The 26,577-nt window shown below is 41.5% G+C and overlaps 1 protein-coding gene across 6 annotated transcripts in view; it reads left to right on the forward strand.

Annotated features, from left to right (window-relative positions):
• The window catches only part of TTBK1 (tau tubulin kinase 1), a 110,536-nt gene that overhangs the window by 46,825 nt on the left and 37,134 nt on the right, over positions 1-26,577 (forward strand). For 3 of the 6 annotated variants that reach the window (XM_064446510.1, XM_064446511.1, XM_064446509.1), the window contains 5 exons: positions 22-126; positions 12,424-12,489; positions 14,035-14,127; positions 14,863-14,988; positions 25,699-25,853. In XM_064446510.1, the coding sequence (XP_064302580.1) occupies positions 22-126; positions 12,424-12,489; positions 14,035-14,127; positions 14,863-14,988; positions 25,699-25,853 (545 nt within the window). The other 3 variants (XM_064446515.1, XM_064446514.1, XM_064446513.1) reach the window with 3 other exon arrangements.

Raw genomic sequence — 26,577 nt, forward strand, 5'->3', positions numbered from 1 at the left:
TTTATTTCTTTCTTTGTCTAGTCCAATTTTGCCATGGGCCGCTTACCTTCAACATACAGGAAGTGCTACATGTTAGACTTTGGTCTGGCCCGTCAGTATACCAACACTACTGGTGAAGTCCGGCCAGTAAGTAAACTTTAAGTAGTTTTTTTCCCACTTCTCCAACTGCTTAGGCATGGAAAGGTTTTGTAATTTTGTTTGTTTGTGGTTGTTATGCTTGGTCATTATATTGGACTGCATTTCCTGCAAGGTGAGAAGCAGCAGATGACTTCAACTGAATCTAAGAAGGGATGCTCGCTTTTGTCTTACAGGGTGTGTGTCTTTTTTTTTTTTTTTTTTTTCCCTTTAGGATAGTCAAGTTTTCCACAGGCTTGGAATACTTACTGAGTACGTTATGGCCAAGCAAAGAGGGTGAGCCCAATGCTGGCCACCTAATTTCTGTAGTCCCAGAGGACTGGTCTAGTTCAGTTCTCTGCAATCTCGGAAACTAGGTCAGTGTGTTCTTAAAGCTTTTTATTAGAAAAATGCTAGAAGTTAGAGGTTGACCTGATCTCTGAGACTGAGCTTACCGTGAACTGCAACCTCTAATGCTGGTTGCACCCTTGCCTGGCTTTGTTTTGTGTATATTGCCCCCACCCAGATTTCTTAGCAGGAGTATTTCAGCGTGCCTGCATGGAGGGGAAGTAAGGGCAGGAGGCGTAACTTGTGCCACGTGACATGTGTTATCTTCAGTCCTTTTACCAGCACTGTGTTATCTGTGGTCACGCATAAGGATGCATGAAGCTTCAGATGTTCTAGGTATCAGTCAGAGCATTCCTAGGTTTATTTCAGAACACAACACAAGCAGCGAGGGCTTAATCTCTCTGTTTATCATCCTAGGCTTATACCTTCTGGTCTGCACATCTTTTCTATCTGCAAGATAATTGTTGTTCTGGAAAACATTGACAATGTGAGAGCTAAATTCAGAGACTATGTAGTGCAGGATATGGTTGGGGAGTGGGCAGAAAGTAAAGATCGGTGAGCAGATTTTGTGTCTTTAGCAGATGAACACAGCTGGGGGATTTCTCTTCTATTTTTTCTTCTTTTCTCATAAGTCTTTTCAGTGGGACATGGCAAGCTTTTCTTTGTAGCTGTAGATGGGAGAAGTTCCAAAGGTTGTGCGTGCATCTTATTCTTAAAAAGACACACACTATGTACTACTGGTCTTCCTTGTCAATGCTGTTTAGTTTGGGATAACCCTTCTCCATATTGCCCTTTTCAAAATGCGGCCCCATCCCTTTTCTCTTTCTGCAGTCAGAATTCAAGCCCATTATGGACTGAAACTGGCATTTGGTTTTCTGCAAAATTTCCTCATTATTTCAGTGAAGCAACTATGTTTAAAGTCTGTATTGCAAGTCCCATTGTTCTTTCTCTACAATTAAAGAAATTGATTTTTTCTGATGTGTCTTCTTTTGGATCCTCTCTTTTCTTCCTTTATCCTACAACTTTAAAATTATGTTGATTTTATTTTGCTACATCCTTAGAGAATACTCACAGGCCCTGTTTTTTGAAACGGCACTACATCTGGCCTTGGCATTTTTCAGAGCAAAAAATTCTTCAGCTGTGTGTTGCAAGCTGTGTCCTGCATGGGTTGGTGTGGGTGAGGTCGGGCTGTGATAGGACGCAAGACTTTGAGAAGGTTGGCCTTAATTCTGGTCATTCTGGTGGTTGGTTGCTTGCTTGCCACAGACGGGTCTCATAGAAGGACTAATGACACATAATCTTTTCCTGAAAAAGACATGGGGGACCCCAAAGGGGTGGGATTATGCTCTGCTGAAAGTGGTAAAATGTCTCAGTTTGTCTGGGATGTGGGAGGATCATACGAGATAACCTCTCTGCACCTAATGTACCTATTCTCCCATGCCACACTTCAGGTGGTGAGTCTTTTTAACAAAAATTATACAATAAAATAAACATAAATGTTTACTTCAATCTCTTTTAACATTATATTGTAGTCACCGGGCTGTTCGATCCTTTTGTGTCTCTGCTGCCTGATGCTACTGTTGAGTCCCACCTACCGGACTGAGACACTTGCCTGGACAAGCATAGTGTGATTGCTGCCCAAATAATGCAGTGAGGATTAGGAAGGAGACTGGGATGAAGGGCAATATGAAGACAAGTGAAATTAAATTTTTTTGCAGGATTTTTCTTTTTTTTATTTAAGAACTTCATATTTTATTTCACCAAAGAGATTATTTCAAGCCAGTAAGGCAGACTCTACTTTCTCCATTCTCTTTCAGTTCCTGTGTCTGTGAAGAATACAATTCCCAGATTTATAACATGATCATCCTGAGCCTAGTTTTTTGTGATTTGGTTCTGAGGTACAATACACAAGATAAGTAGGGGACAGAGCTCACTTTCTGTTCTTCTGGAAGCATGTCTGAATTTTGCTTTCAGTCGTATTCATTTATTAACAAATGTTTTCTGCTCAAGTAGGTTCTGTGCATGTTCCTACAGTTTCAGAAGCATTGCTGTTTTCACATCCTCTGAAATTCATAACCTCAATCTTGCTTGTAAGCTTTTCAGAAAGACTTTGAATGACTTGCTAGTAATACAGATAATGGCCCTGGCCTTTAGGATGCTGTGGCTTTTCTTTAGTTTGGTTTGGGTTTAAGTTACCTTTTGCCTTCTTATTTTTGTTTCCATTTCTATTTTGACAACACATTTGATTTTGAAAAAGGGAGAAGCCAGTGTTTCTGTGGAGCAAAATCCTCTAGAAACCTGTGTTGGCACTGATTTTATGGTGGGGTTTTTTTGCGTGCAATGCACTGATGCCAAACAATATCATTCTTTTTTATATGAAAAGGCAAGGAGCTCTTTAGTAGGCAGATAGCATAGGCTCTCACTAAAAAGGTCTCATTCTGATTTTCTAGAGATCGATTAAAGCTTCAAGGTGGGATCGTTTCTACTCTCCATGATATTCACTGAGTGTTAGTTCCTCTATCCTCAGCTGTTACCACTCTGGCTTTCCACACCTTCTTTCAAGGGATACTATGGTAGCTTTTACCTAGGGAGCTGTTACTCTGCTAAGCTTCTGAGTACTGTGTATTTCGTTCATATGTTTTTACAGAGGATACCTACTTGACAGTTCAACTTGATTGCTTAGCATTTATAAAGCTATGTGCCACGTGGCTTAACTAAATCCAAATTTATTCTGAATCTGAATTTATTCTGTGCTTCTAGGAAAACAAAACTGATCTACCTATGTGGGATGCTAATATTAGCACAAATGCTACTCTTTGGAGACAAGCCATTGTCACAAATTTGCTTTTATGGGAATAGCCTCACCCCTCTACCACTTGTCCCTTGCCAAATGTTGCAAAATCTCCTGGGTAGCAGTCTGTAGGAACTCACATTGCACTATAAAGACAGAAGATGTTTGAAGCTAGAAGGTGTGTAAGGAAGCATCAGCAACAATTTTTCCCTCTGTTAGCAGTCAGGAGAACTCAGCTGTTCCCAACAGTCTCATTACTTGTTATTTCTCTGAGAGTTGTAGAAGTCAATCTTTGATAGTTACTCCTTTGGACAGGTAGAGTAGGTGTGGATCAGTCATGTAGCTATACGGTGTCCATTGTGTGTTGAGAACTGCTTAGGGCCTAGCTGAAGGCTGTTAACTTTGGCTACCATCAGCATTTCTGGCATTTGAGTCAGAGTCAACATCCTGGCTACCGGGAAGGACTGTGGCCATTATGATTAACAGGATGAACTGCTAGTGAAAAAAAAATATTTTCAGAGGTTTTTGTTTTCAAACACTTGAGAGGACAGGGAAATGGAGGAGAAGACGGGCAGCTTGACAAAACTGCTAAAGGAGACGCTGATTTCTTTACTGATCCTCCCTGCCCCTCCCCAAGCCCTACTTTTTCCTGTTTGAAAGGTGGCAAATACTGGTTAAGATCTGTGATCTGTATTCAGTAGGGTATGTTTGACCTATGACTTCCTGCTTCTCAAGGGGGCACTGTCAGTGATAATTCACAAAGTATTCCTGGTCCATTACCCTTAGTAACATCTTTTGATGCTCAATACTTACATATTTACTGAAACAGAGAGTGGAAAAATTACTTAGTCACAGTAAACAGGGCTATTTCCAGGGCTGTGAGACTCCTGAGGTCCCTTTTCTAGGGAATATGTCTTAATTTTGTGCAAAGCTGTAAAGCTTCAATGAGAGATTGCAATACACCTGCTCCCATTCTGCCTGTGGCTTAAATACATGACATTTGTGGTACTCTGCTGACAGGTGAGAATGTAGGAACTCCTGTAGGAGATGTGGTTATTCAACCTGAGACTTCCAAACTTTCAGTGAATGATCTAATGCTGGAGAGAAGAAACTGTGCTCCTGTTCAGTGTTGTCCTTTTTTTGTGACTCTGAACCTTCATTTCTTGTTTTTCTGGTTCTGCTCAGTGCTCACCAGAAGACCCCTGGATTGCTTCACCCTACCGTATTGCCTCTCCAGGCAGGTACAAGAGTTATTGAAGCAGCCTAGGGGTACCAGGGCTTGCAATTGCAAGGCTTCCTCCAGTTGCCTAAAGAAGGCTTCATCTACTTTTTCTTCCTGATCAGGCTAATGTAAGTCAGGTTTTGGACAAGAACTCCTGGATCATTACTGGACTCTGTTCAGGTATGCTAGTTTTGTCACTAACATGCAGTACAGAAAGCATTATACTTTTTCCTCTGTATGTGACACCCTGCCTTCAGGAACATATTCCCTGTGGCTTCAGAAATATTAACTGAAAGTAGTCAAGGGTTTAGCAGCCTGGTCTTAATTATTTATTTGAAAATAGAGGAGAGACTATGTTTTTCCTGGAGTCTCTCTCCCGTTGCAGGATCTGATGCTGGGCTCTTATGCTAAGCAAGCATTTTTTTTTAGCTTAGTCAGCTGCAGCCCATTGATTAGATCTCCATCTCCTCGTGGTTCAGACTGCACTGCAGTAGTTTGCAGTGCCTTGCTGAAGATACTGTACATGTGCAAGGGCGGCTCTGTGAGTCAGTGGGCAGAAAGAAGATGCTGTAGGCAGGACAGTGCATAGCCTGTTTAGATGAGCATGATGAAGGCTGCAGAAATGTGTCAGCTAATTGAGAAAAGGTATTTATTTTCCAAATGCCTGTGCATAGTGTTAAAAATAAACTTCACTGCAGTGAACAAGGTATTAGAAAGAGGAGAGTATGGTATGTTTTTCTGCTAAGGAGTTTTTCCCCCACTGGAAAATGAGCTGTAAAAGAACATAAAGGATATTAACTCCTACATCTTAAGACCCCAAATATTCCAACATAGAACCCTAGGAGCTCTTATGCTTACTTTGTACTTGAAATATATGTAAAGCTGTAATGTTATGTAGGAGATGAACATTTTGCAGTCGAATAAACAGATCTGTAGAGCTGTAGTACTCAGAGTACTGTGTTAGTTTAGGAGGGGCTATAATTTTTGTCTTTAACTTTGTATTGTGAAAAGGTAATCAGAGAAAAGGCTGAAGCACAGCATAGTCACATTAGTTCACAGAGAGATGGGGAAAAGAAAAAAATGGACCTACATCTTTAAAAATATTGCACGTGTGATATATTTTAGAAATGCCGTTTCTGTGGGAATGGGTTAGTTATAAAACAGATTGTCATGAAAATTACATAATGGTTCTTGTTATTATTTTCTGTGTTGGAGTAGCAAATTTGGACTTGAGAAGGGAGTTCATGTTCTGGTTTAAAACGTTTACAACTACAGAAGGCTGGTGCAGTTGAAATTAAATGTATGAAAACCAGACTAGCTGATGGATTTGAAAATCTATTAGCAATCAGGGACTCGTGTATCTTGTTATAACCAGCTGTTTCTCTGCCTTCCTCCCCTGGAAGCCCTGGTTCAGTACAGGTGACCTCAGATCATCTACATCAGGTTGTTGGTTGTTTTATTTTACATAGCAGTTCTCTGGTTAGAGCTCTTGTGCTACAGGGGTGAGGGAAAAGGAAGGATAGCTCAGGCTGAAATCCCATATATGCCTTCGGGGAACTGAGATCCCTTCTTCTATTTCTAAGTGCTTTTACTGCCAAACTGCAGGGGGGATACAATACGTCTGAATGTGTCATTCCTTCTGGTCGATGCTGTTCCACTTGAAGCTCTGATTATTCTTCCCACTGGACTACAGAGAGAGGAACAGAAAACTGTTACTGTGTGTGGTGGTGAGGGAGAAGGGGTTTCAATCCCTGGGCAAGTGAATGTTGAGTTGGATTGCAGGTCGTGTCTCCTCTCCATCAGGTAAGTGCATTTGCTGCCAGGTTACAGAGTGCCTGTCATACACTTTCTCTCTCTTGGTAATAAATATTCAACTATTCTGTGCAAAAGGGATTCTTTCCAACATGGGTGTTCTTAGACTTGCATCTCAAAGCACCCTGTGGCTTAGGGGTGAGGGTGTACTCTGGAAGGAAGGAGGTGTGGCTTTCATGTCTGTCCAAGGGATGGAGAGATCTGAACTTAGCTCTGCTGCATCTCAGTGCTTGCCACGACTATCTTTTGTCTTCTTCCTTTTGCTAGAAAGGGACCATCTTCTCCATCTAACTCCAGGAAAGCATTATGAGCTGTAAATCCCAAACAAGATACGACTAATACTCCACAATGCTCTCCAAAACATTTCCATTTCAGTGGTTCCCCTGCTCTGTGTTACAGCGCATGAAAACTTCATCTTTCTTAGCACTCCCCATGCTTTCCATGGGAATATTCTGTGCTACATGTTCACCTATGGGACCAAGCATGTAAGAAACAAGTGCAGCTCTGAGGCCAAAATTCTCTTGTTAAAAGTTGAATGATAATTGAATAATAGGATTACAGCTGGAATATGCTTTTGATTAAAAAAATGCTCATTCTTAGCCCTGTTTCTAATGAGAGAAAGGCATCCTCATCTCCAGCACAAGTTCTGGTGCAGGAATTGCATGAGACAGTTGGCCCATGCTATTCAGAAAGACAAAATTATTACTTGGGTTCTTTTCTGATGTTAAAGTTCATTGGAAATTTTGAATTCTCCTGAAGTAAAGAAGGAAAGGTGGTGTTTTAACTCATCTCCATTTGGTCTTTTGCTTTGGAAAGAATAGTAGGAGACTATTAAGTAGCTTTCTCAAAACTAAATTTTGTGCAAAATCTATGGTATTCTTAGAACTTGCACATTTTTAGGGAAGAGGCGTACTGAGACTTAAGTAAGAAACTCCATTGGGTTGATTGCTTTTGATTTAGTTGATTTCTGTTGGAATAAGTATCTCTCACTTGACACCTTTCCTCAGTTTACTGAATTAAGTTTTAAGGTTATATAATATATTATAATATTAGCTCTTGCCTCTGACCAGGGTGGCCTCATGTTTCCATACTGTGCCATTCACATCTTAAGATACAGTGGTTGCTCATGTAGCCTAAAAGCAGCACTGACATTCATTCATTTCACTCTTTTCCAAACCTCCATGCTGCATCCCATCACAGACAGCAGAGGCCCCGCTGTTTCTAGGCAAAGCACTGCAGCAGCCATCAGGGAAGGGGAAGATGCTTTAAGTTGGCAGCTGTGAAACCTGTAAAGTTGGCACGGCAGTGATTGTATGGAGATTGCTGGTGAAAAAGCAAGGTGGTTGCAGAAAAAGCCAAACATCTTAGGTGGGAAACCGTAACAGTTCAAATGGGGAAGGGGACATCTCTGTTTTTAGAAACTTATGAGCTAATGTTAGAACTTGCTCTGGGTGAAAAGGGCAAATGATGAGAAGCCAATCCCCTTGCTGGTTATTAGATCAGTTTGACTGGAGGAGGAGGGGAAGTGTAGGTATCAGATAACATTAGGAAGGAAAATAACAGTAGAACCATGCAACTGACCTGTGGTTAGGCTGTATGCATCTCTGCTCTCAACTTCAGTTTTTATGCTATTAGGTGTGATATATGAGCAAGGGGAAGTTAGTCTCTAGAGGGACCCCTCTCACCACTTTACAGAGCACTCACAAACCACACAGGCTCACTCAATGCTTTGTCTAAATGAAACTAAATACAGCATGGGCCAACAGCTCTGGGAAGGATGCTGGGAGATGGCAACAGCTAAACAAGAGACCCAGGTTTCTGGAGGGATACAATATTGAACTGGTTTTTAATTTATTTCTGTTTAATTTTTTTCTCATTTTGTTGTTTTTTATCATGTGTTTCTTTGGGTTTCTCTCTGTTTTACAGTTCTTTTGGGCTCTTCTTTTGAGGCTGTGTTTGATGCGTTGGCTTCCCATCCGCTGCTCGTAACCATCTCTGCTATGAGTTGTGAGTGAGCCATCACCATGCTTCTGGGTTTTCATTTTGTTTTGTGCTTTTGTTATATATGGAAGTCCGAATTACACCTGGTTTTCTTTTTTCCCTCATGATATGTTTGTTTTTCAGCAGGATCGTGACAGCTACCTAAATGTGATGGAGAGGCCTAGAACACTTGGGATTCTGCCTGAGGGGCTGGCAGACATTTGGGTGGTGCCAGAGACTGATTTTGTCACTTCTGTGGTTTCAGAGGCAAGGGAAGGGGAGTTCTCTCATCTTACATTTTTGGCCCCAGCTCTCTGTCCATTTCTGACTCCCCATTGGGATAATATATGCTGCTATCATTAATGATTCTATGAAGTGCTGCTGTTAAACTAGCAAGTCAAAATACATATAAGAGGTGCAGAATTTGTCTCACAGAAGAGGTGGAGATGCACATCCTTGCATCTCCCCCATGAGTCTAACTGATGGAAGCAGAAGATTCCTAGAAGTCACAGAGAGATTCCTTTTAGTCCAGTTAAAGCTTCCTTTCGCTTTTCCTTCTTACCTCAACTTTTCCAACAAGTCATTTCAATCCAAGATATATCTCCAAGTACTTCCAATGATCTGTGGCATTTCCTCTCTCCCCTTACCACCTTCTCTTCGATCTGCACTAACTTTCTTTTCATTTTCTTACTGCTGGAAATCCTTTTCCTGTTGCCAGGAGAGGTGGGTTAATGATCCTAGATGACAGCAGGCCTGCCAGGGGCAAAGGTGGTGGATCTCATGATGTGTTTGCACAGGCTTCCAGAAAGTTGGGGAGGAATGAGTGGTCATGTTCCATGAGAGTACCACAGGCATAAGAAACAGCAGGAGGAAAGTACTGGCATCCAAATATAAGTTTTTAGGAAGGAAGCTGGAAACGGGGACATTCAAAATATCAGTCTAGGGACCAGTAAGGCAAGAGGAAAAGTTTTAATCTCTATGTGTGAACTTCATATTAAGGGAGACATTGTTGGCACTTAAAGAACAAATGATCATGAGTGTTTGAACTGGAGAATGATGAAAAGCTAATGGGTGCTAAAGAGCACAGTTTGGATCAATGCATCCACTTTGTACAGGATTTTGTTACCTAATTCTTTCTTTGTCTGTAAGGTTGTGTACATTGCTAGCATATTGAAAGGAACACAGAGTATAATTTTTGCTCTGTGGTAGTGATCTAACACATTCTCCCAAGCTAAAACTAATTTTAAACCAAGCTTCTAACACAATGCAATATATTTCATATCTCTGTCATCTCCCTGTGTAATAAATTACTTTAGCTTTGTGCTAGTCACAGTCTGAATGCAGGAAGATATATACTTTACCCTGAGTAACATTTTTGATAGTAATACTGATGTGGAAAAATTAAAAAATAGATCATGTATGGTTTAAAATTGTATTTCAGCTTGCTAGCTTATTACATTCTTATCATTTTGGGGATTCAAATCAGTTGTGTTATGTATGATTCCACAGTCTGAAGCTCCTAACTGTTACAAATTCAGTTTTGTGTCAAATGTGGACTGGTCTGGACAGCAAGGATGCTTTATCCAGGCTCTTTTCCACGGCTGGGCAATGCAGTGGTGGGATGAAATTCATTAACTGGAAGAAATGAAGTGTGTAAAGAAATCATCTGGAAAACTAATGCTGATGAATTCAGAAGAAAAGTCAGTAACAGTTGGGCATACAGTATGTGCTACAATAAATGCTCATGCAGAAGCTGTTTGTTTAGATGAAAAACAAGGTATCTCCACAGCCATGGAAATATTTGCTTGCAGGGATTAGTGACACGGTCAAAAGGCATGACTAATTGCCTTATGACTGACAGGGCAGTTAAATACAGTTAAAAGAGGTGAAACGTTTATGAGAAAAAGATGCTGTTAACACAGTTAGCATCTGCCTATTTTGTTCAAAGCTCTAGATGTCCTGTCAAAACAATTGCTAAGTCTTGCTCAGTTGCAGTGCTCTCCCTTCGCTGAGGCATAACATGAGAGAGGATTGTAGAGAGCACCCTTTGTGTTCAGCTGCAGGACTGGCTTGGTGAACTGTTTCAAGTTGGCTGTGGGACAGATGCACAGTTAAAAGATGGCTGGGGTTTTGGTTTGTTTCTGAAAGTGGAGTGGAATACATTTGCAAACTGCCTAGGGTTGGTTTTAGAATAGATCTAATTAAAGACTGCAAAAATAGCCTGTCTGCCAGAAATAGTAAGTATTGATCTAAAAAGATTTTCAGAGACATTGCCAACCATACTGAAACCGGTATGTGTGGTACTTGCTTCAGTACATACACAGTTGATAAGTGAAGACACTGAAGTAGGGAAAGAACATGAAAGACAAACACCCATGGACTGCAAACATGGAACAATATTTGATCTGAAAACATTACGGGTTACACACTAGAATTGTTCACAATACACTCTTATTTTATGGCTCATGAAAAGTATCCAAACGCACTGGCTTCCACTCATAATGGAAAAGAGGAATGTCCTCTTGCTTTTGAATATGGAGAGGATATTTATGGTGATGGCTGATTCCAACAGGTGTGTTCCAGTGGCCAGTATTCTGCTTTTCAGGAACTCACATCAGTGAATGCACTGGAATTCTGAAAAGTATTTTGCAGTCATTTGTCAGTGGGAATCCTAAATGTGTGCTCTGGGAGGAATGAGGTACACGATCATGAATATAATATCTCAACTACTACCTGCTGCTAAATAAGTAGCTTATAGCTCAGGGTGGTGTACTGCAAGATTAGATGTTGCATTAAGTGCATGGTGTATGCATACGGGTTCTCCTTGTGGGCTATTTGATTAATGTAAAGGAGTTGTAAGATAGACTTGTAGGTTTTTTTTGCTCGGAGTCACTATAACTTTACGAGCTGCATTATACGCCATTCAGGTGTGTGCTAGTGGCACGGTGTTGGTGAACTTCTTTAAAAACCATTTGAAGTTTGGGGTTTTTTTCTGAGAGTATCAAAACTCAGAGCAACTTCCCTGTACCCAAAAGGAAGCAACTGAATTGTAGGTATTTAAACTGGCAGAAGGGTGCCCTAAAATAAAAGTACAGAGTCTTAGGCTTAGTTCTGAAAGCACAGGCACAGCTGAAAGAACAAACATGAATCAACTGACCTAAGTGGGATAAGTTACCCAATTAGAGTCGTTATTAATGTGCTCAAATTTCTTCAAGAGTAGGATCTTAACAAGTACGTTTAGTTCTTTGCCCAAGCTTAGCCTTTTGATGGAAGATGTCTGGGCCTGAACTTGTTTTTGCCACATGAATTTTGGAAGCACTGCTGTTAACTCTGGTGCTTCTAGCTAAGCTGAAAAGATTTGGTGGACGTCATTATTTAAAGGCAATTTTTTTCAGGACAGTGACATCTTCAGTAAGTGAATTCACACGGTCCAATGTTCTTGTGGGGGCAGCATTGGAAAGAGCTGGAAGTATTGCTCAGCTCCCAGAACAAAGAAAGCCTCCAGCTTGGAGGAATAGTCACAGGAGGCCTTCTTCCCGAGGCCACTATATGAAGCCTTCACTTCCCAAGGATGCAAAGAACAAGAGAACCAGAGAAAGAGAAAATAAAGATACATAGTTTAGAATATCCTAGGAAGAATCTGGAACAAAGCAAGAACTCTGCAAGCCAGATATTCTTAATTTGTTTAAATCTTACAGAGGATGTTGACAAGCAGTGTCAGGGTCATCTGACCTGTGTCAGAGTAGGGGATCCCCATTCTTGTCCTGACTGGGCTGCCCTAAGGCTTTGCTTATCTCATGTTATTCATGACTCAGTTTTGTACTTGCGCTTCTTTACTAGCTTTTCCCTTTACCTGGAGTTTAAAAAGGAAAATATGACCTTGGATGATGTTCTTAGCTCTATGCCTAGACTATTACTATTCTAACTTATCACTGTAAGCAGCTTGCTCTCTCTGTAAAATAAGGTTTTCTAGAAACGCAGAATTGGAGAATGCTGTCTGTTTAGCTGGCTGCTAGAGCCAATGAAAGCCGTAAGAGCTTTGTGTCCCTTGGGTACATATGAAATAACAATATAGACGAGGAGTTCTCAGGAGTTAGCTGCACAGGGGATTTAGTAATCTGCTCTGTCTCTGAGATTTTCTCTTATCTCCCTTCAGCCTCGCAATGTTGCTGGTTTTCGAGGAACAGTCCGCTACGCATCAGTGAATGCACACAAAAACCGAGTGAGTATTTTTGGGTTACAAGGAGTTAACAGCAAGGTTATTTCTCCTCAGAAACCTGTTTTCAGGAGCAGAGGAGTAAGAGGCATGAGTTCTGGATTGTTACCTGTGGAAGTTAGAATATCAGATTAATTCCATTAGGTGGCCAAGGGTGCTGACTGTAAAATCAAAATTATGATTCTGTTATTGGATCCTCTGTAGTTGGCAGCCTTAATAATTGTACTTACTGCATTATCAGACACTTTTTAAGGGAAACCCCCCCCCCCAACACAAAAGTAGAAATTAGGTTAAGTGCCAGGCTGCTTGCTGCAAGTTTCTTGCAGAAGTTGGCTGTGAATTACCAAGTTCCAGGTCCTCAAATCCATTCTCCACCTGGAATTTTTAATATTAACATCATGCTGTCAGGTGAAGAGCCACCTAGTGAAAGCTAGGTTTGTGTTTCCCTGAAAAGAGACATTATTTACATAGTGTCTCCCCTGTTTCATTCTAAATGCTTCCAGAAGTCTCATGCAATATTCTTCCCCAAACACTCATTTGTCCTATTTCAGTAATGTTCCTGCGTAGACAGTAAACCCTAAGTCCTCTGGTTCTGCTGTTAAGTGCTTGCCAGATGGAAACTATCAGCCCTCCTGCATTACCTCCAGGTTTCTGGCCTTATGTGGGATGAGTCTGTAGAGTGACCTGTGACATATGAGGAAGTTTCACGTTCTATTAGGGAAAGAAGTTATTGTCTGCAGATAGAAAGTGTGATGTGGAGAGGGCAGTTGAATGCCATCATGAATTCATTCTGTTTCCTGGGAGACACTGAGAAATCTGAGGTATAATTTTTGGAAGAGCTGGATAGTGCCAGCTGTAGCTGGCATCAGCTGAAGACACTGCTAAATTTTTATATTTAGCCACAAAAATTGCTGTATAATGCATGCTGTTCTGAGGAATCATGTTCTAGACATTGGACATTGAGCACCAAAAATGACTTTGTCATGTTCCTTGACAATTTCAGCCTTGATTCCCGTGTTTCAATTTCCCATTTGCTAGGCCAGGAGGAGAGTGATATGTGGAAACGTTATAAATCTGTAAGTTGTTGTGGTGCTTGATGATGAGTGTTTTGCAAAAGCCCTTGAGTAAATGCTGTTTTGTGAAAAGAGTTTGTATGATATTTAGCTTAAAAATAATAATAAAAGAGACTTTCTACACACAGTTTGGGTTTTTTTTCTTGATCTAGGTTATTCCACATGCCATTAATAACTATTTCACTTCTGTATACTCAGTGAGGGAGAATCTTATGGAAAACTTGTGCTTTGTTGTGCAGTTAAAAAACTCCTAATATATTCACAAAACGGAAAACAAATTAGGTTATTCAGGTGACTGTATTGACATTGCCAAGTTTAAATACCTGATTTTGCATCTTTAGTCTTCAGTCTGGCTTCTTTAATAATTGAATGGGAAGTATGACTTCTCTTCCTGCTTCTTAATATGAGGTAGCTCATCTGGAGAGCACACCTGGGTTACTGAACTTTGCTCCTCAGTCTTTGTCTCTCTTTCCTCTAGGAGATGGGTAGACATGATGATCTGTGGTCTCTCTTTTACATGTTGGTGGAGTTTGCGGTTGGTCAGCTTCCGTGGCGAAAGATCAAAGATAAGGTGGGAAACCTAGTGTCTGTGCTTGTGCTTAAGATAGGGTGCTACATTTCTATTGTTATTACTCTTATTACTCCTCCTGCAGCTCAGTGCATCTTTTTGCTGAAGTAAAGCCAGAGCCTGCTTTTCATCAGATCTTGCTGCAAGATGCTAACCTGCTTTTGTGTTCTGGTGCACAGGGTGAAGCTCATCTTATTTGGAGTAGCTAGATGTTTTTTTATGCACATTGTTAATCATATTTGATCAAGCAACTTTGACTTTGTTCTTGCAAAGCAAACAACAAAAGTGGAAAGGCTGAGCTGTCCTTTTGACAAATAAACAGAGCCTTTAGAAAGGTAGGAGGATAATGCTTTGCCATGCCCAACAAGCCAAATGGGAATTGCAATTGGAAAGTTAAACAGAATAAAGCTAACTGTTCATGTTGTCTTGGAAATCCTTTGTGCTAGAGAATAAAATCTCTAGAAAGAAATAGGTCACCTGTGCAGAAGGCTCTGGTAAAGGGGCAGCTTCTGAAGAGAGTTTCTGACACAGGATTCCCCATTGACCTTTGCCTGCAGTGATCAACCTCATTTTGCCATGGACACCAAACAGGAGAAGTGTATAGGCATAGTGCTGCGTCTAAGGAGGTCTGTGTTCCAGAAAAGATAAGACTAGATGGTATTCCAGGAATTATGATACTGTACAAATATAAAGCAATAGAAAAGGTTCTTGGGCTCTGAGATATTTTCTTTTTTCCAGGAGCAAGTTGGCATGATAAAAGAAAAGTATGAACACCGAATGCTGCTAAAACACATGCCTTCAGAGTTCCACCTTTTTCTGGATCATATTGCAAGCCTAGACTATTTCACCAAGCCAGACTATCAGGTAGGAGCCTCTCTTTGTTACCAGTCTGATGCATGGCGTTCTGGATTGGCATTCGGATTTTCTAACACTTCCGTGCATGTGTTCATACCTGGCTGAGGAATACCTTTCCTTGAACCAGGAGAAAAAGGTTGGACTGTACAGTACTTCAACATCTCAAAAGTTTTTTCTTCTCTACCACCCTGTCCAAAATAATCCTGTACTCCAGACCAGAGAGCAATTCCCAAACAACGGAGGACTTTAGGCTTTCATTAAAACAAAAATTTTGAGATACTCCAAATATCATGGAATTTTAACACAACTTGCCAAGGTCTGCAAAGAGTTTATGCAAGCAGCTCAACAGGGCACACCAATCCCTTCGGTTTTTTTCCAGACTCACATGGGCTTTAGCTATTATTATCTCTTGCTTTAATATTCATCTTAAAATTTTTTTCCTCCCATTCACTGTTTACCATCAGCATATATGTGATCAGTTACAGTAGCTCCACTAACACAACATAACTGAGGCAACTTGATTCTGTGTTCCTTTTTTATCACAGTGGTTTTCTCTGTACATTAAAGCCAGAGTGATGAAAACAACATTTTATTAGCAGGTCTGTGCAGTCTTACGTGAATGCTTGCTCCTGTTGGTAGTGCATCAAGTGAGTGGGAAAATGGTAGGAGGGTGTTCTAGCAAATTCTCTCCAACAGTGCTTGTGTATTTAGCCATGTATGTGTTGCAGCATAGTAACCACAACTTCTTAAAAAAGAGAAAAAGGCAAGTACGGTCTCAATAGTACAGTGGAAAACTAACGTTTCCCACTAAGATGGAGGGCTATAGAGGGATGGAGGTGGACTGAGGACATGCTGAAGGAGCTGGATTTGTTTAGTCTGCAGAAGAATAGTCAAAGAGGGGATCTGATTGCTGTCTTCCACTGCCTCACAGATGGTTGTGGGGAGAATAGAGGCAGATCTTTCTCAGAAGCAGAAAGGAGTATTGTGACTAAATTGGGGGATGTGGGGGGGTGAATCAGACTGAGGGTTCTTAAGTCTGGAACAGGTTCCTAGAAAAGCTGTGGAATTTCCATCCTTGGGGATTTCCAAAAGGTAACAGGATGAGGAACCTGACCTGACTTTGGAATTAGCCCTGTTTTGAGCAGATGGTTGGATTAGAGGTCTCCAAAGCTCCTTTTGAACCTACATCCTCCTGTATTCTATTCCAGTTTAAAATAATTGTGTCCTAATGCTTCTGAAAAGCCCTCCTTGAGATGGGAATGGAAGAAGGTGTTTCCAGGCAATTTTAGTGCAGTACAAATCATGAACAGGTCTTTCACAGTAGCAGATTTGTCTCAAGCTGTGAATTGGCTCTTTGCCTTCAGTTCCTTGCAGGTGCAGCTCTGGGAAGAAGCCTCCAAAAGGGAACTCCCCACAAAATTCTGTCAGCGGCAACTTCCCACCAAACACTGATTTTTCTGGCTTGACTTGGAGGCCTATTCCAGCCAACAAATCCTCCAAGCATCTCAGCTTTATATTGATTTATCTGGATTTATTACTGTGAAAGATTAAAAAGAATATCAGAAGGCATCTGAATTTGACACCAGTACCAGATCCTCAGGGAAGTTAAGGAAACTGGGGAAGTATGTCTACTGATTTATATAAAGTCATGCTTCATTTAAAAATTGGCAAGATTAGAAATAAGGAAACAGAATAAAAAATATATTAATATAATTTGAAATTACAGTTCACCATTTCCCTTAGCTCTTTAATATATTTCAATTTAACATGTATGCTGATCGCCAGGTGAGGATTATGACTCTGAATGCTTTTCTGTATCTTTACTGGTTTGGTGTTTAATATAGCTATCCAGCTCTAGTCAATTTCAGAGTTCTCTTTGTGAGAAATTACAATGAAAGGGCAGCTTCACTGGGCTGGAGAAAGGTCTGTCTGGCCTAGTAGCATGTCTCCAACAGTGATGGCTGTGGAAAGATTATAAAGGAATGAGTATTCAGTGACACTTCCCCAGAAAACTCTCAAAGCTCCAGGATCAAGGATCCTAGAGGCTTAAGAATCTCCTAAACAAAAAATGTCTCTGTATCATAGCCCTCAATGTATTTGACTTCCACGAACTTGTCCAGTCTCCTCCTGAATTCCTGTAAACCTTCAGCATCCACCACGTGACAGGGGAGGCACCACAGCTTACGTGCTTGCTGTGAGAAGAACTTTCTTCTGTTTGTTCTAAACTTGCCACCTGCCGGCCTTATTTAATGCCCCTTACATCTTGGACATAACTGTGAACGCTGGTCCCTAGCCCAGCTTCCCAGCCACACAGAATCTTACAGACCTCCATGGTATTGCTCTTCAGTTACTCTTTTGCCCAGACTGAAGGATCCTAGTCTATTTACATGCTTTTTGCCCAGAAGGAAACCTTTCCACACCTTTGGTTTGTGTCCTTCTCTGAACCTTGTCCAGCTGTACCTTTGTGAGGTGAGGACTTGCCAGCATTGCATGTTCAAGATATATGTAGTCCATGAAGTGACAAACTGCAGTTACAATGTTCTGTTCCATTCCTAAGACTTTCTAATATTCTGTCTGTTTTATCCAGTGGCAATGCAGTTTTGATAGCTCCCATCTCTGCCTACCAAGTAAAGCTTTGGCTTCTTCTACAGTAGCATGAAGTTTTGGTAAAATCCTTCCTCTCCCACCTCCATCATTTTGAAGTGGGGAATGATGCATAAACACTGCATGTGAGCATCCAATAATAAGATCATTCTGACTGCTCCCTCCTCCCTTACTGTATGAATTTTAATGTATTGTCTCTCTAACTTCTCCTGTTGTATGTCTTCTGGCTTTGCAGGATACTGGATATCATAGGATGCTTTTGGCTTTAGAAAGAAATTAATGTAAGAAGAGCCATACTGGGTCAGCCCCTCCTTTCTTGCTCCTTAGTAAATGGGGAGAGACAATAGGGGACTGGCTGCTCCTGCTGTCCTCGTTGCTCCAAGTGGTCCATGCCCTGAAGTTTGCAGTCTTTTTCTTCATCTCTGCCATCATCAGCATCTGGGATTGTTTGTCTAAATAGATATGCTAGTGTGAAGGATGGGAAAGGAAGAGGGGTAAAATGCATCTATAGCCCTCACCACCATTGTGCAGCACACCTTAACTGCTGCATGAAGGAAAAAGCAACTGCATCTGCTATCTTCAGACTTGTTTTATCACTTTCACAGGAAAAAAGTTTTAGGGGTGGAAGGCAATGCAGATACTTCATCTCAGTGACCCCATGACTTCCCCACCCCCCCATCCTTCCCTCACTTTATTCTTGTTTAAAGAAAAACAACACAAAACAACCAAAACAACAAACCCCAGCCAAATTAAACAAACCCATTCCTCTCCCACCACTCAGAGCCGTATCTATCTATCTCTCTCTCCATCCACCCCCTAGCCTGGCTTATGTTTTTTTCTGCCGCTGTGTGAATTCTCTCCTCTCTGTCTCCTAGTTTTGCAATTCTCCTACTCACATGCTTGCCCCTATGTGATTGGTTTTTTCTTTTTTGCACTTGTTAGCTACCATGATTATCTCGTTTGCCTCAAGTAATTACACTACTGTCATTTCCCCTACTAGCTCTGACTGGGAAGATCATAATCCTCCTTGACACATGAAAATAATATTGCTAACACTCAGGACTGCAGCTGACGCTCTGCAGCATCCAAGTAGTCACTTGCCTTGGGGGGGAAAAGGGGATTACTCCTTCATGTGTCTGCAGCAGGTTCACTCTTACTTAGCCAGTGATCTTAGCTGGGACCAGAAGCTGATAGGATGGTCAACCTATTCTTCCTGGACCTATTCCTCATGGCGGTGAAGGTTGCCGAGATCATACTTGGTCACAGACTGTGGCTCTAGGTCCAAGGGAAGTGTCTGGTTCTTAACTATTGACATCTATGCCCCAAGTCCAAGCCATCAAAATGTGTTTGTCAGTAGTCATCTGCCTTCCCTTGCCATTTTAGATCCTCGTAAGCATACTTCATGCTGAGTGGCGATTTTATCACAGTTCTGAGCCCCTGAGAACACGTCAGGAGAGAGATACCAGGCTGTAACTGAAGGCTAAGTGTGACTGGAGACCTTTGTTGGATAGGTGGCACAAGCTTGGCCTAGGCATAGGTGAAGAGAATTATGGTACTATAAAATAAAGTTGAGCTGTCACCTGATGGATCTTACTTACACCTTGTGGTTTTGCACTTCTTGGGCTCATGGCCTCTGACATCAGGCCTGTCCCTTTATTGGATTGTTGTCAGTATTGGTTCATGGTTAGGATCAAACTTTTAGCAATTTCGCAGCAGGAAGATGCAGGCATTGGAGCAACATTTTTGGGTTTTCTGACTCATTCAACAGCAAGAGAGACATGCCTTTTCCCTGGCATACTGAAGACAAAATGTGTGAAAGGTGCATGAAAATCTTTACTACGGTTGCATGCTGGTCCAACTGGTAGAGGGATAGTTTCAGGTGTGGCTGGGGAGATGTCTGGCTTCTCTCCCCGAAGATCCATCTTTTTGCAATGAGTGTCAGAAAAGGAAAGACATTTGGCCCTGGAAGATTATAGAAATTGGCGTGCCTTTGCCTGGGAGCCCATCAGATTCCTTCACCTGGTGCACTGTGAATTGTATTTCACCCAACAAAAAGTGATCACATCACCTCTGCTTGTATAAGAGAATGGCTGTCTTGTACACGTCCAGAGCAGATGTGGGAAGGAAGAGCTTTGTGCATGGCCCTCTTCCTTTCAGATCAAGTCAATACCAGATATTGTCAGAGCGTTTGGGAAAGACTCCCTGTGGACAACCAGTGCCAGTTTGAGCTCTCTCATGCTGGCCAAGTTATTGGAAGTCTTCTATCATATGCTTAGCGTTCTTTCGCCAGGCATTGCTCTGTGGCTTACAAACACGTATCAGGAGCACTCCCTTGTCAAAAGGAGACCACTGCCACTTATGAGGTGTGCCTAATATTTATTCTTTGATACTGTGTTGGGAATTACAGTGCAGATTAGAAACCTGAGCAAGAGCAACTTGCCATGCCTGAAGTTTGTGCTGAAAGATTCCATCTTCCTAGATGAGCCCCGAAGAATTTAGGGTTGGAGCCTATGGACAATCCATAACTGTTTTGGGATCTTTTTTACCTGATATTTTAGGACTGACTGTGATTCTTTTCCTGAACCTTGGCCAGGAGAAGGCATTTGACAAGATATAGCATGACAGTTTAATGGGTTATTTCTGCACAATTGGCTGCTTCTCTTATTCTGTGAGGCATCAGCCCAAAACATCGTATGGTACTACAAAATGTGCAATTAAGCTTTATGTCCTCATGGACATTAACATCTTTAATAGAGAAACATGGTGGGCCTCTTCTTTATCCCACCAGTGGTTTTGATATTTGAAGAGTTGGAATTGCACATTGTCTTGTCGAAGTTGAAGTTCTCTGATGTGGCATGGTCTAGACCTGGCACATGGCCTGACAAGCTTTGCCCTCACCAGCCTACATCTACTGAGTCATGAGTTCTTGTCCAGTGCTAGGTGGGGAAAGGTACCACAGGGGTTTCCTAGTTCCCATTGCTATGCCAGTTTGGTTTATCCAATATATTTTCTTTACTGCTTATCCCTTTCTGTTGTTAAATCTGGCCCAGTAGGAAGCTCAGGATTCTGAACAGCTCTAAAGGGGCAAAGGTGATTCAGTCCATGCTCTGGATCAATAATATTCTGTCTCAATAACATTCTCCTGTGACTCTGCTCTGATTCCTCTGAACCTTCCAAGGGAATATTCTAAATTTCTTCTCACTGGGGTACTATGGATCTCTGCTTACCCTGTAGGTGAGGAAGAGGATCTGATCTGCATCTGATCCATTGCCTCCCTTCTCTTTCTGGACTCTGGAGAGGTGGAGTGATGCTGTACAATGCAGCTAGTCTGAATGAAATATACTGCCTTGTGCCTTTTCTGTTATCTCCTAGGGTTCCAGAATTACCAATATTTCCTTTGTATATCAGGAATTCCCAGTGAGACCTATCCAAACTGTTGGTATTCCACCACAACTTCCCTATGACTTGGAACATCTTTTCCAAGTAAGGCCAACTACAGGCGCTATGTTAACAGGTTGCTTTCATAGGTCTCTGTCTACATGTGGTGTAGACCTGTTGGGTGTACCAGAGGTTAGTCCTGTCTGGTAGCTTCATGATTTAAGCCTAATTTTTAGGTTACAGTTAGATGTACATAACTTTTTTTTTTACCTTGTCCGTGGATGACATATATACATTATTTTCAATCAGTAGAAAGAAATTGGAATATCTTCCTGCATCAAGGTAGTCTTACTGAGAAGATGTTACTTAGTCATCTACTACCTTTTCCTATGTTCCCTCATCATCTGAGCTCAGCCTTCCCTGAAGTCTCTTCATCTAGCCTCAAACCCCATCAAATGGTTGCTCATAAAGTTTTTTGAATAGAACAATAATATTGTGCCTGTATGCACACACTTCATAATCACTTTCGTTGTTTTTGTGTTCTGTCCAGACACCAAAAGGCTAGGTCTGTTACTGCCAAAAAAATTTGGCAAGTCAGCTTCTATCTCCCCTTAGGTCCATGGTATACGAACTAAAAAATTCTTAATGGAGTGGTGTATACAGGGATAGCTATGGTGGGCGTTATATTCTTGCTGAAAAGGGATGCTCAGCTCATTATGAAATAACTACTTTTGGAAAGCATGTCTAGGTACATGAAAGATTAGAAGGGGACTGGGAAGAGCCAGCATACCTGACCAACCTGACCAGTCTTCTATGGATGCAGAGAGCAGTGAATGTTATTTACCTTGACTTTACACAGTCTCTCCTAATGTCTTCGTAGCCAGATTTGAAAGAGATGGTTTGAATAAGTGGTCCAAAAGGTTGGTAGTAAATTGTCTGGATTGCTGGGTGTCAGCGGGTTGTGATCAGCAGCGCAAAGTTCACTTGGTGGCTAGCCACTAGTGGTAACTCTCAGGGAAGAGTCCTGGAGCTAAGAGTGTTCAGTGTTTTCATTAAAGACCTGGATGATGGGACATGGGGACAGAGCACGCTCTCAGGCAGTTCACAGAGGATACCAACTTGGGAGAAGCAGCTGATATGCTGAAGGTTAGTATTGATACTCGAAGAGACCTTGATGGGCTTACAGGAACCTCATGAGGTTCAGCAAAAGCAAGTACAAAGGCCTGCACTTGAAATGGAATGAACTTTTGGAACAGTACAGGCTGGGGATCAACTAACTGGCTAGGGAGGAGCTCTGCTTCTGCAGACCTGTATGTGCTAGTGGTGACCATGAAGCAGTACTGTGTCCTAGTGACAAAGCAACCTAACCACATGTTGGGCTGTATTAGGAAGAGCATAGCCAGCACTGTAAGGGAAGTTATTATTCCCTTCTGTTAGGCACTAGTTAAATCACATCGGGAAAGCTGTGTCCAGTACAAGAAAGACTGGAGTGAGCCCAGTGGAAGGCCACCAAGATGACTGGGAGCTAGAGCACATGCCATAAGGGGAGAGGCTGAGGGAAGTGGGTTTCTTTGACCTTAGAAAGGGAAGGATCAAAGGAGATCCTGGGTTTGCCTGCTTCTACCTATAGGGAAGACTGAGTTTGACTCTTCTGAGGTGCCCAGTAAAAGGATGAGATGCAATTGACGCAATCCACAACAAAGGAAATTGCAATTAGCTATATGGGAAAAAGTTATCATCAGGAGGATGTCAAACAGTAGTGGGATATTCATCCTTGGATATAGGCAGAACATTACTTGACAGGGCATTGAGCAAGCTGATCTGACTTTGAAACTGGATCTGACTTGAAAGTAAGCCCTGCTTTGAGTAAGGGGTGGACTAGGTGATTGCTTGAGTTCCCTTGCAACTTAAAGATCTTTTGAGTTCCAGCCCGATGCATCTGTAACGCCTCCTGCCAAGGCTCTTGCTGTGCTCCATATCTGACATCCTGTCTAACTGAGGGATCTCTTGTCATTTTCCTCCTGGCTCTGCCAAGGTAGCTGTTCCTGGGACCAGCAGAGGAAACTCAGTATGCGAGGCTTGCAGTGACTGTGGAAACCCTTCTGGTCCCTAATAATATTGTGTCTGCAGGCAAAGGATCCCTAAACAGGATCCAGTAACTATTTGCATGACTTCTGGGAGCAGTGTTTGTTGTTGGGACTGTTCTGTGCATTTTCCCACTCGACTTTTGTCCTTGTAAAGTTTTGACCTTTCATCACAAGTATGAACAGTTCAGAGAAAGCTGAGAAGACTCAATAAAACCATGGAATAGCTTGAGAATACTGGCAGCTGAGGACACTAGTACCCTTCAGCCTGTGAAAAAAGGCCATACAGGTAATACAATAGAGGTCTGTAAAATCCCAAATGGCCTGCAGTCAAATGCAAGCATTACAGAAGTTATAGCAGAAAGTTACAAAAGTTGTTTTGACTGAGTGGGTCCTTGACAGCATGAAGGATTGCTAAGAATAAGACAGCTGAACTTCTAATTTTAGCATGTGGTTTCTTACTTCAGACTGCTTCAGTATCAAAGGAATGGAAGGAGGCAGAAGCAGTACCAATTTTTAAATGGCTTCAGAAGATACCAGACCCTGAACCTGACAAGTACATCACAAAGAATCAGAAACTGTGATAAAGACTGGGATTAGTGGACAGATGGGTGAGGATGATCTAATGAGCAGAAGTCAGTATGGCTTTTATAAGGGCATCTGTCTACGAATATATGGCGTTCTTGGAAGGAGTCTTTGAGGATGTGGGGATATTAATGTCTAAAAGACACTTAACAGTAATTCTTGCCAAAGTAGCAGTCAGAAAGCAAATATAATCCTAAGGATGATTGGAGTAGTATTAGAGGGTAAACAGAAAATACCCTTATACTACCATGTAAATCTGTGCAAAGCATACTCTTAAATACTGTGTGTCGTTCCATTCCTGCATCTCCGAAAGGATATCCTGAAATCAAAGAAGTTGTAGGGAAGGGTAACAAGGAGGCTAGACAGAGTTTCACTTCCAGATACGGAAAGATGAATTAGAGTAGGACAGTACACTCTGAAAAACAAAGAGAGGACCGATATGTACATGACATCTTTAAAATCAAAGGCAGAATGGCAAGAAGTGTGTGGAGAATGATTGTTTCTGCTTCTTCTAATATGAAAATGAGGAACTGCCAAATGAAATTAGCAGGTAGCAGGTCTGAATGAGCAAAGAAGACAGTTCATATAATTGGTGCATTCTTTGCCATAAGACAGGTGTAGTCCAAAAGCTTATGTATTCAATAATTAGGCAAATCCATGAGAAAAGATCCATCTAAGGTTACTAAATACCAGAAATGAATTTTCTAAAAGCAAGACCTTTTAGTTACTCACATTCAGTTTTGAGCAAGAAAATCCCTGCCAGCAGCAGGGAACAACTCCCATTCCCATCAGAGGTGAAAGGGGGCATTTTGACATGAGACTAACAAGCAGAAACAGAATACTATCATATTAAACTATCACAACAGTAAAATCCCTTTCAAAGCAAAGAAGCTGTTACCACTGCTAGGTCACATCCACTCTCTGGAGAGGTCTCACCTGTTCCTTGATCTGACTGACAGTCATCTCTAGGAATTCTTTTAATCAAATGTAGTGCTACTGCAGGAGTGGAGCACCTAATTCTAGGATTCTAGGTCACAAAAAGGAGGAAAAAGACAGCTCAACTGAAAACTGCCAATTGGCATTTTACTGCAGTTTGGTGGAAGGTAGTAGGAAATGGCAGACTCTCCTAGCCTTCTGATTATGCTGATAAACAACTGGAATATAAATGCAAACAAATTTTGGAATTTTTTTGTTCATGGTAATTTTTATTCATAGCTTAGTGCTAATTCTATGCCATAAGCCAAATGTATTTGTCACCATATTCTCTCTCCATATAGACTGTAGGCTGAATCCCCACAGTTCTCCATTATTTAGCAGAATAATTTTATTAGAAATGCAGGACCTCACATATAGCTGTGTTGGCCTATAGCATCCGGTTTCCCTTTGACAGCAGAACTTCAGATTTCTGTGGGTAATGCATTGATGCACTGAGCACTGCTGCCAGTAGTTTCATTCTCTCCTGAAGAATATCTGTTCTTAGAAAGCAACAAGCATAAACCATGTCAGCATGAGCATTTGTACCTGCCATCTTATGACTAAAATTGTATCATCCCTTTTACAGTTCTATTTTCTTTCACAGTCAAATGTGGCAGGCCACATTGTGCCTAAGCATATCATAGGACTCCTGACCCAGCTGTATTTGAGCCAGACACTGCAACGAGTCTGCATCCTAGAACTGTGTTTTCTTGTTGTGTTTACATCTTCTGGCAGCCCTTGAACTTTACATATCAAATGTACTATTCTGCATATGTCTAATCTACAGGAAAGCTGAGCTGAAGTTAAGGCTTTAGAGTTACAGTAACAAGCCAACTGCAAGATTTCAGCAAATCAGCATCAAAATGTTGCATGTGCTTCTATGGTAGATTTAAATACATTTTAGTTCCTCAGCCAAAACCAGCCTGAGAAATAACTGATACAATTTTGTGATATTTGCTTTCATTTCTTGGTACCTTTCATAGGCAAGATGGAGATCATAAGCTGCACTTGGTCTTCATTCTCATACTTTGGATTTTTTGTGAAAGCCACCCTCAGTTACTTAACATAAATTGTTTTTGTAAATTTCTTCCAGCTAATCATGTCCGTTTTTGAGAACAGCATGAAAGAAAGAGGCATTACTGAAAATGAAGCCTTTGACTGGGAGAAGGCTGGTACAGATATCTTGTTGTCCACTAGCACCTCTACTCCACCGCAGCAAAACACCAGGCAAACAGCTGCCATGTTTGGGTGAGTATTGCAGTTGCACCAGTCAGACTATGGACATCCTCAGTAACAAGTTCATTTTTGAAAGACTTTAAGGTCATTACGGTCCTGGGAAGTTGGAGCTGCATGGCAGCCATCACTTGATTTGACTTTATATATATTAACACACACCTGAGGTGGTGGAATCCAGTTTCAGACCCTTGTTCTCCTGAAAACACCTTTTCTACTGTGGATATGTGTGTGGGTTGAAGTCACATTAAGGCATGTCTGGAGACCTTTGGCTGGGATTGTTGGAGTCCATATGCTTGTATATTTTGCATATTATATGGCACACATGGCTGGAGCTTCTGTGAGGCAGTTGTTGCCTTGCTGTGCGTGGGTTTGTAATTGATAGTGAGCTGAACACAGCAGAGACCATGTACTGGTCACACAGCATCTTGACCTTTACAGGGTGTTTCATGTGCTGGTGCAAAGGTACACAGGATTTGGTGCTCAGAGGTGGAAATGAGTCCAAACAAAAGTTGATAAGGCTTAGTTCACTGGTCTGTCTTGGTGCTTTTGAGGGGGCTGACATTAAGGGATAACAGTAGTCCTTAGTAACATTATAGAAGATAAAAGCTTAATACTATAGAAGTTAAAAGTTATAAGGCCTATTAAGCCTCATTTGCTCATGCAAAGAGAGGAAGTCTCTTCTAAGCTAAATATTGTACAATGGACACTTCTGAAAGAAGTTTGCAGCCTGTGTATT

Source organism: Phalacrocorax carbo, chromosome 3 (assembly GCF_963921805.1).
Source record: "Phalacrocorax carbo chromosome 3, bPhaCar2.1, whole genome shotgun sequence".
Classification (NCBI taxonomy): domain Eukaryota; kingdom Metazoa; phylum Chordata; class Aves; order Suliformes; family Phalacrocoracidae; genus Phalacrocorax; species Phalacrocorax carbo.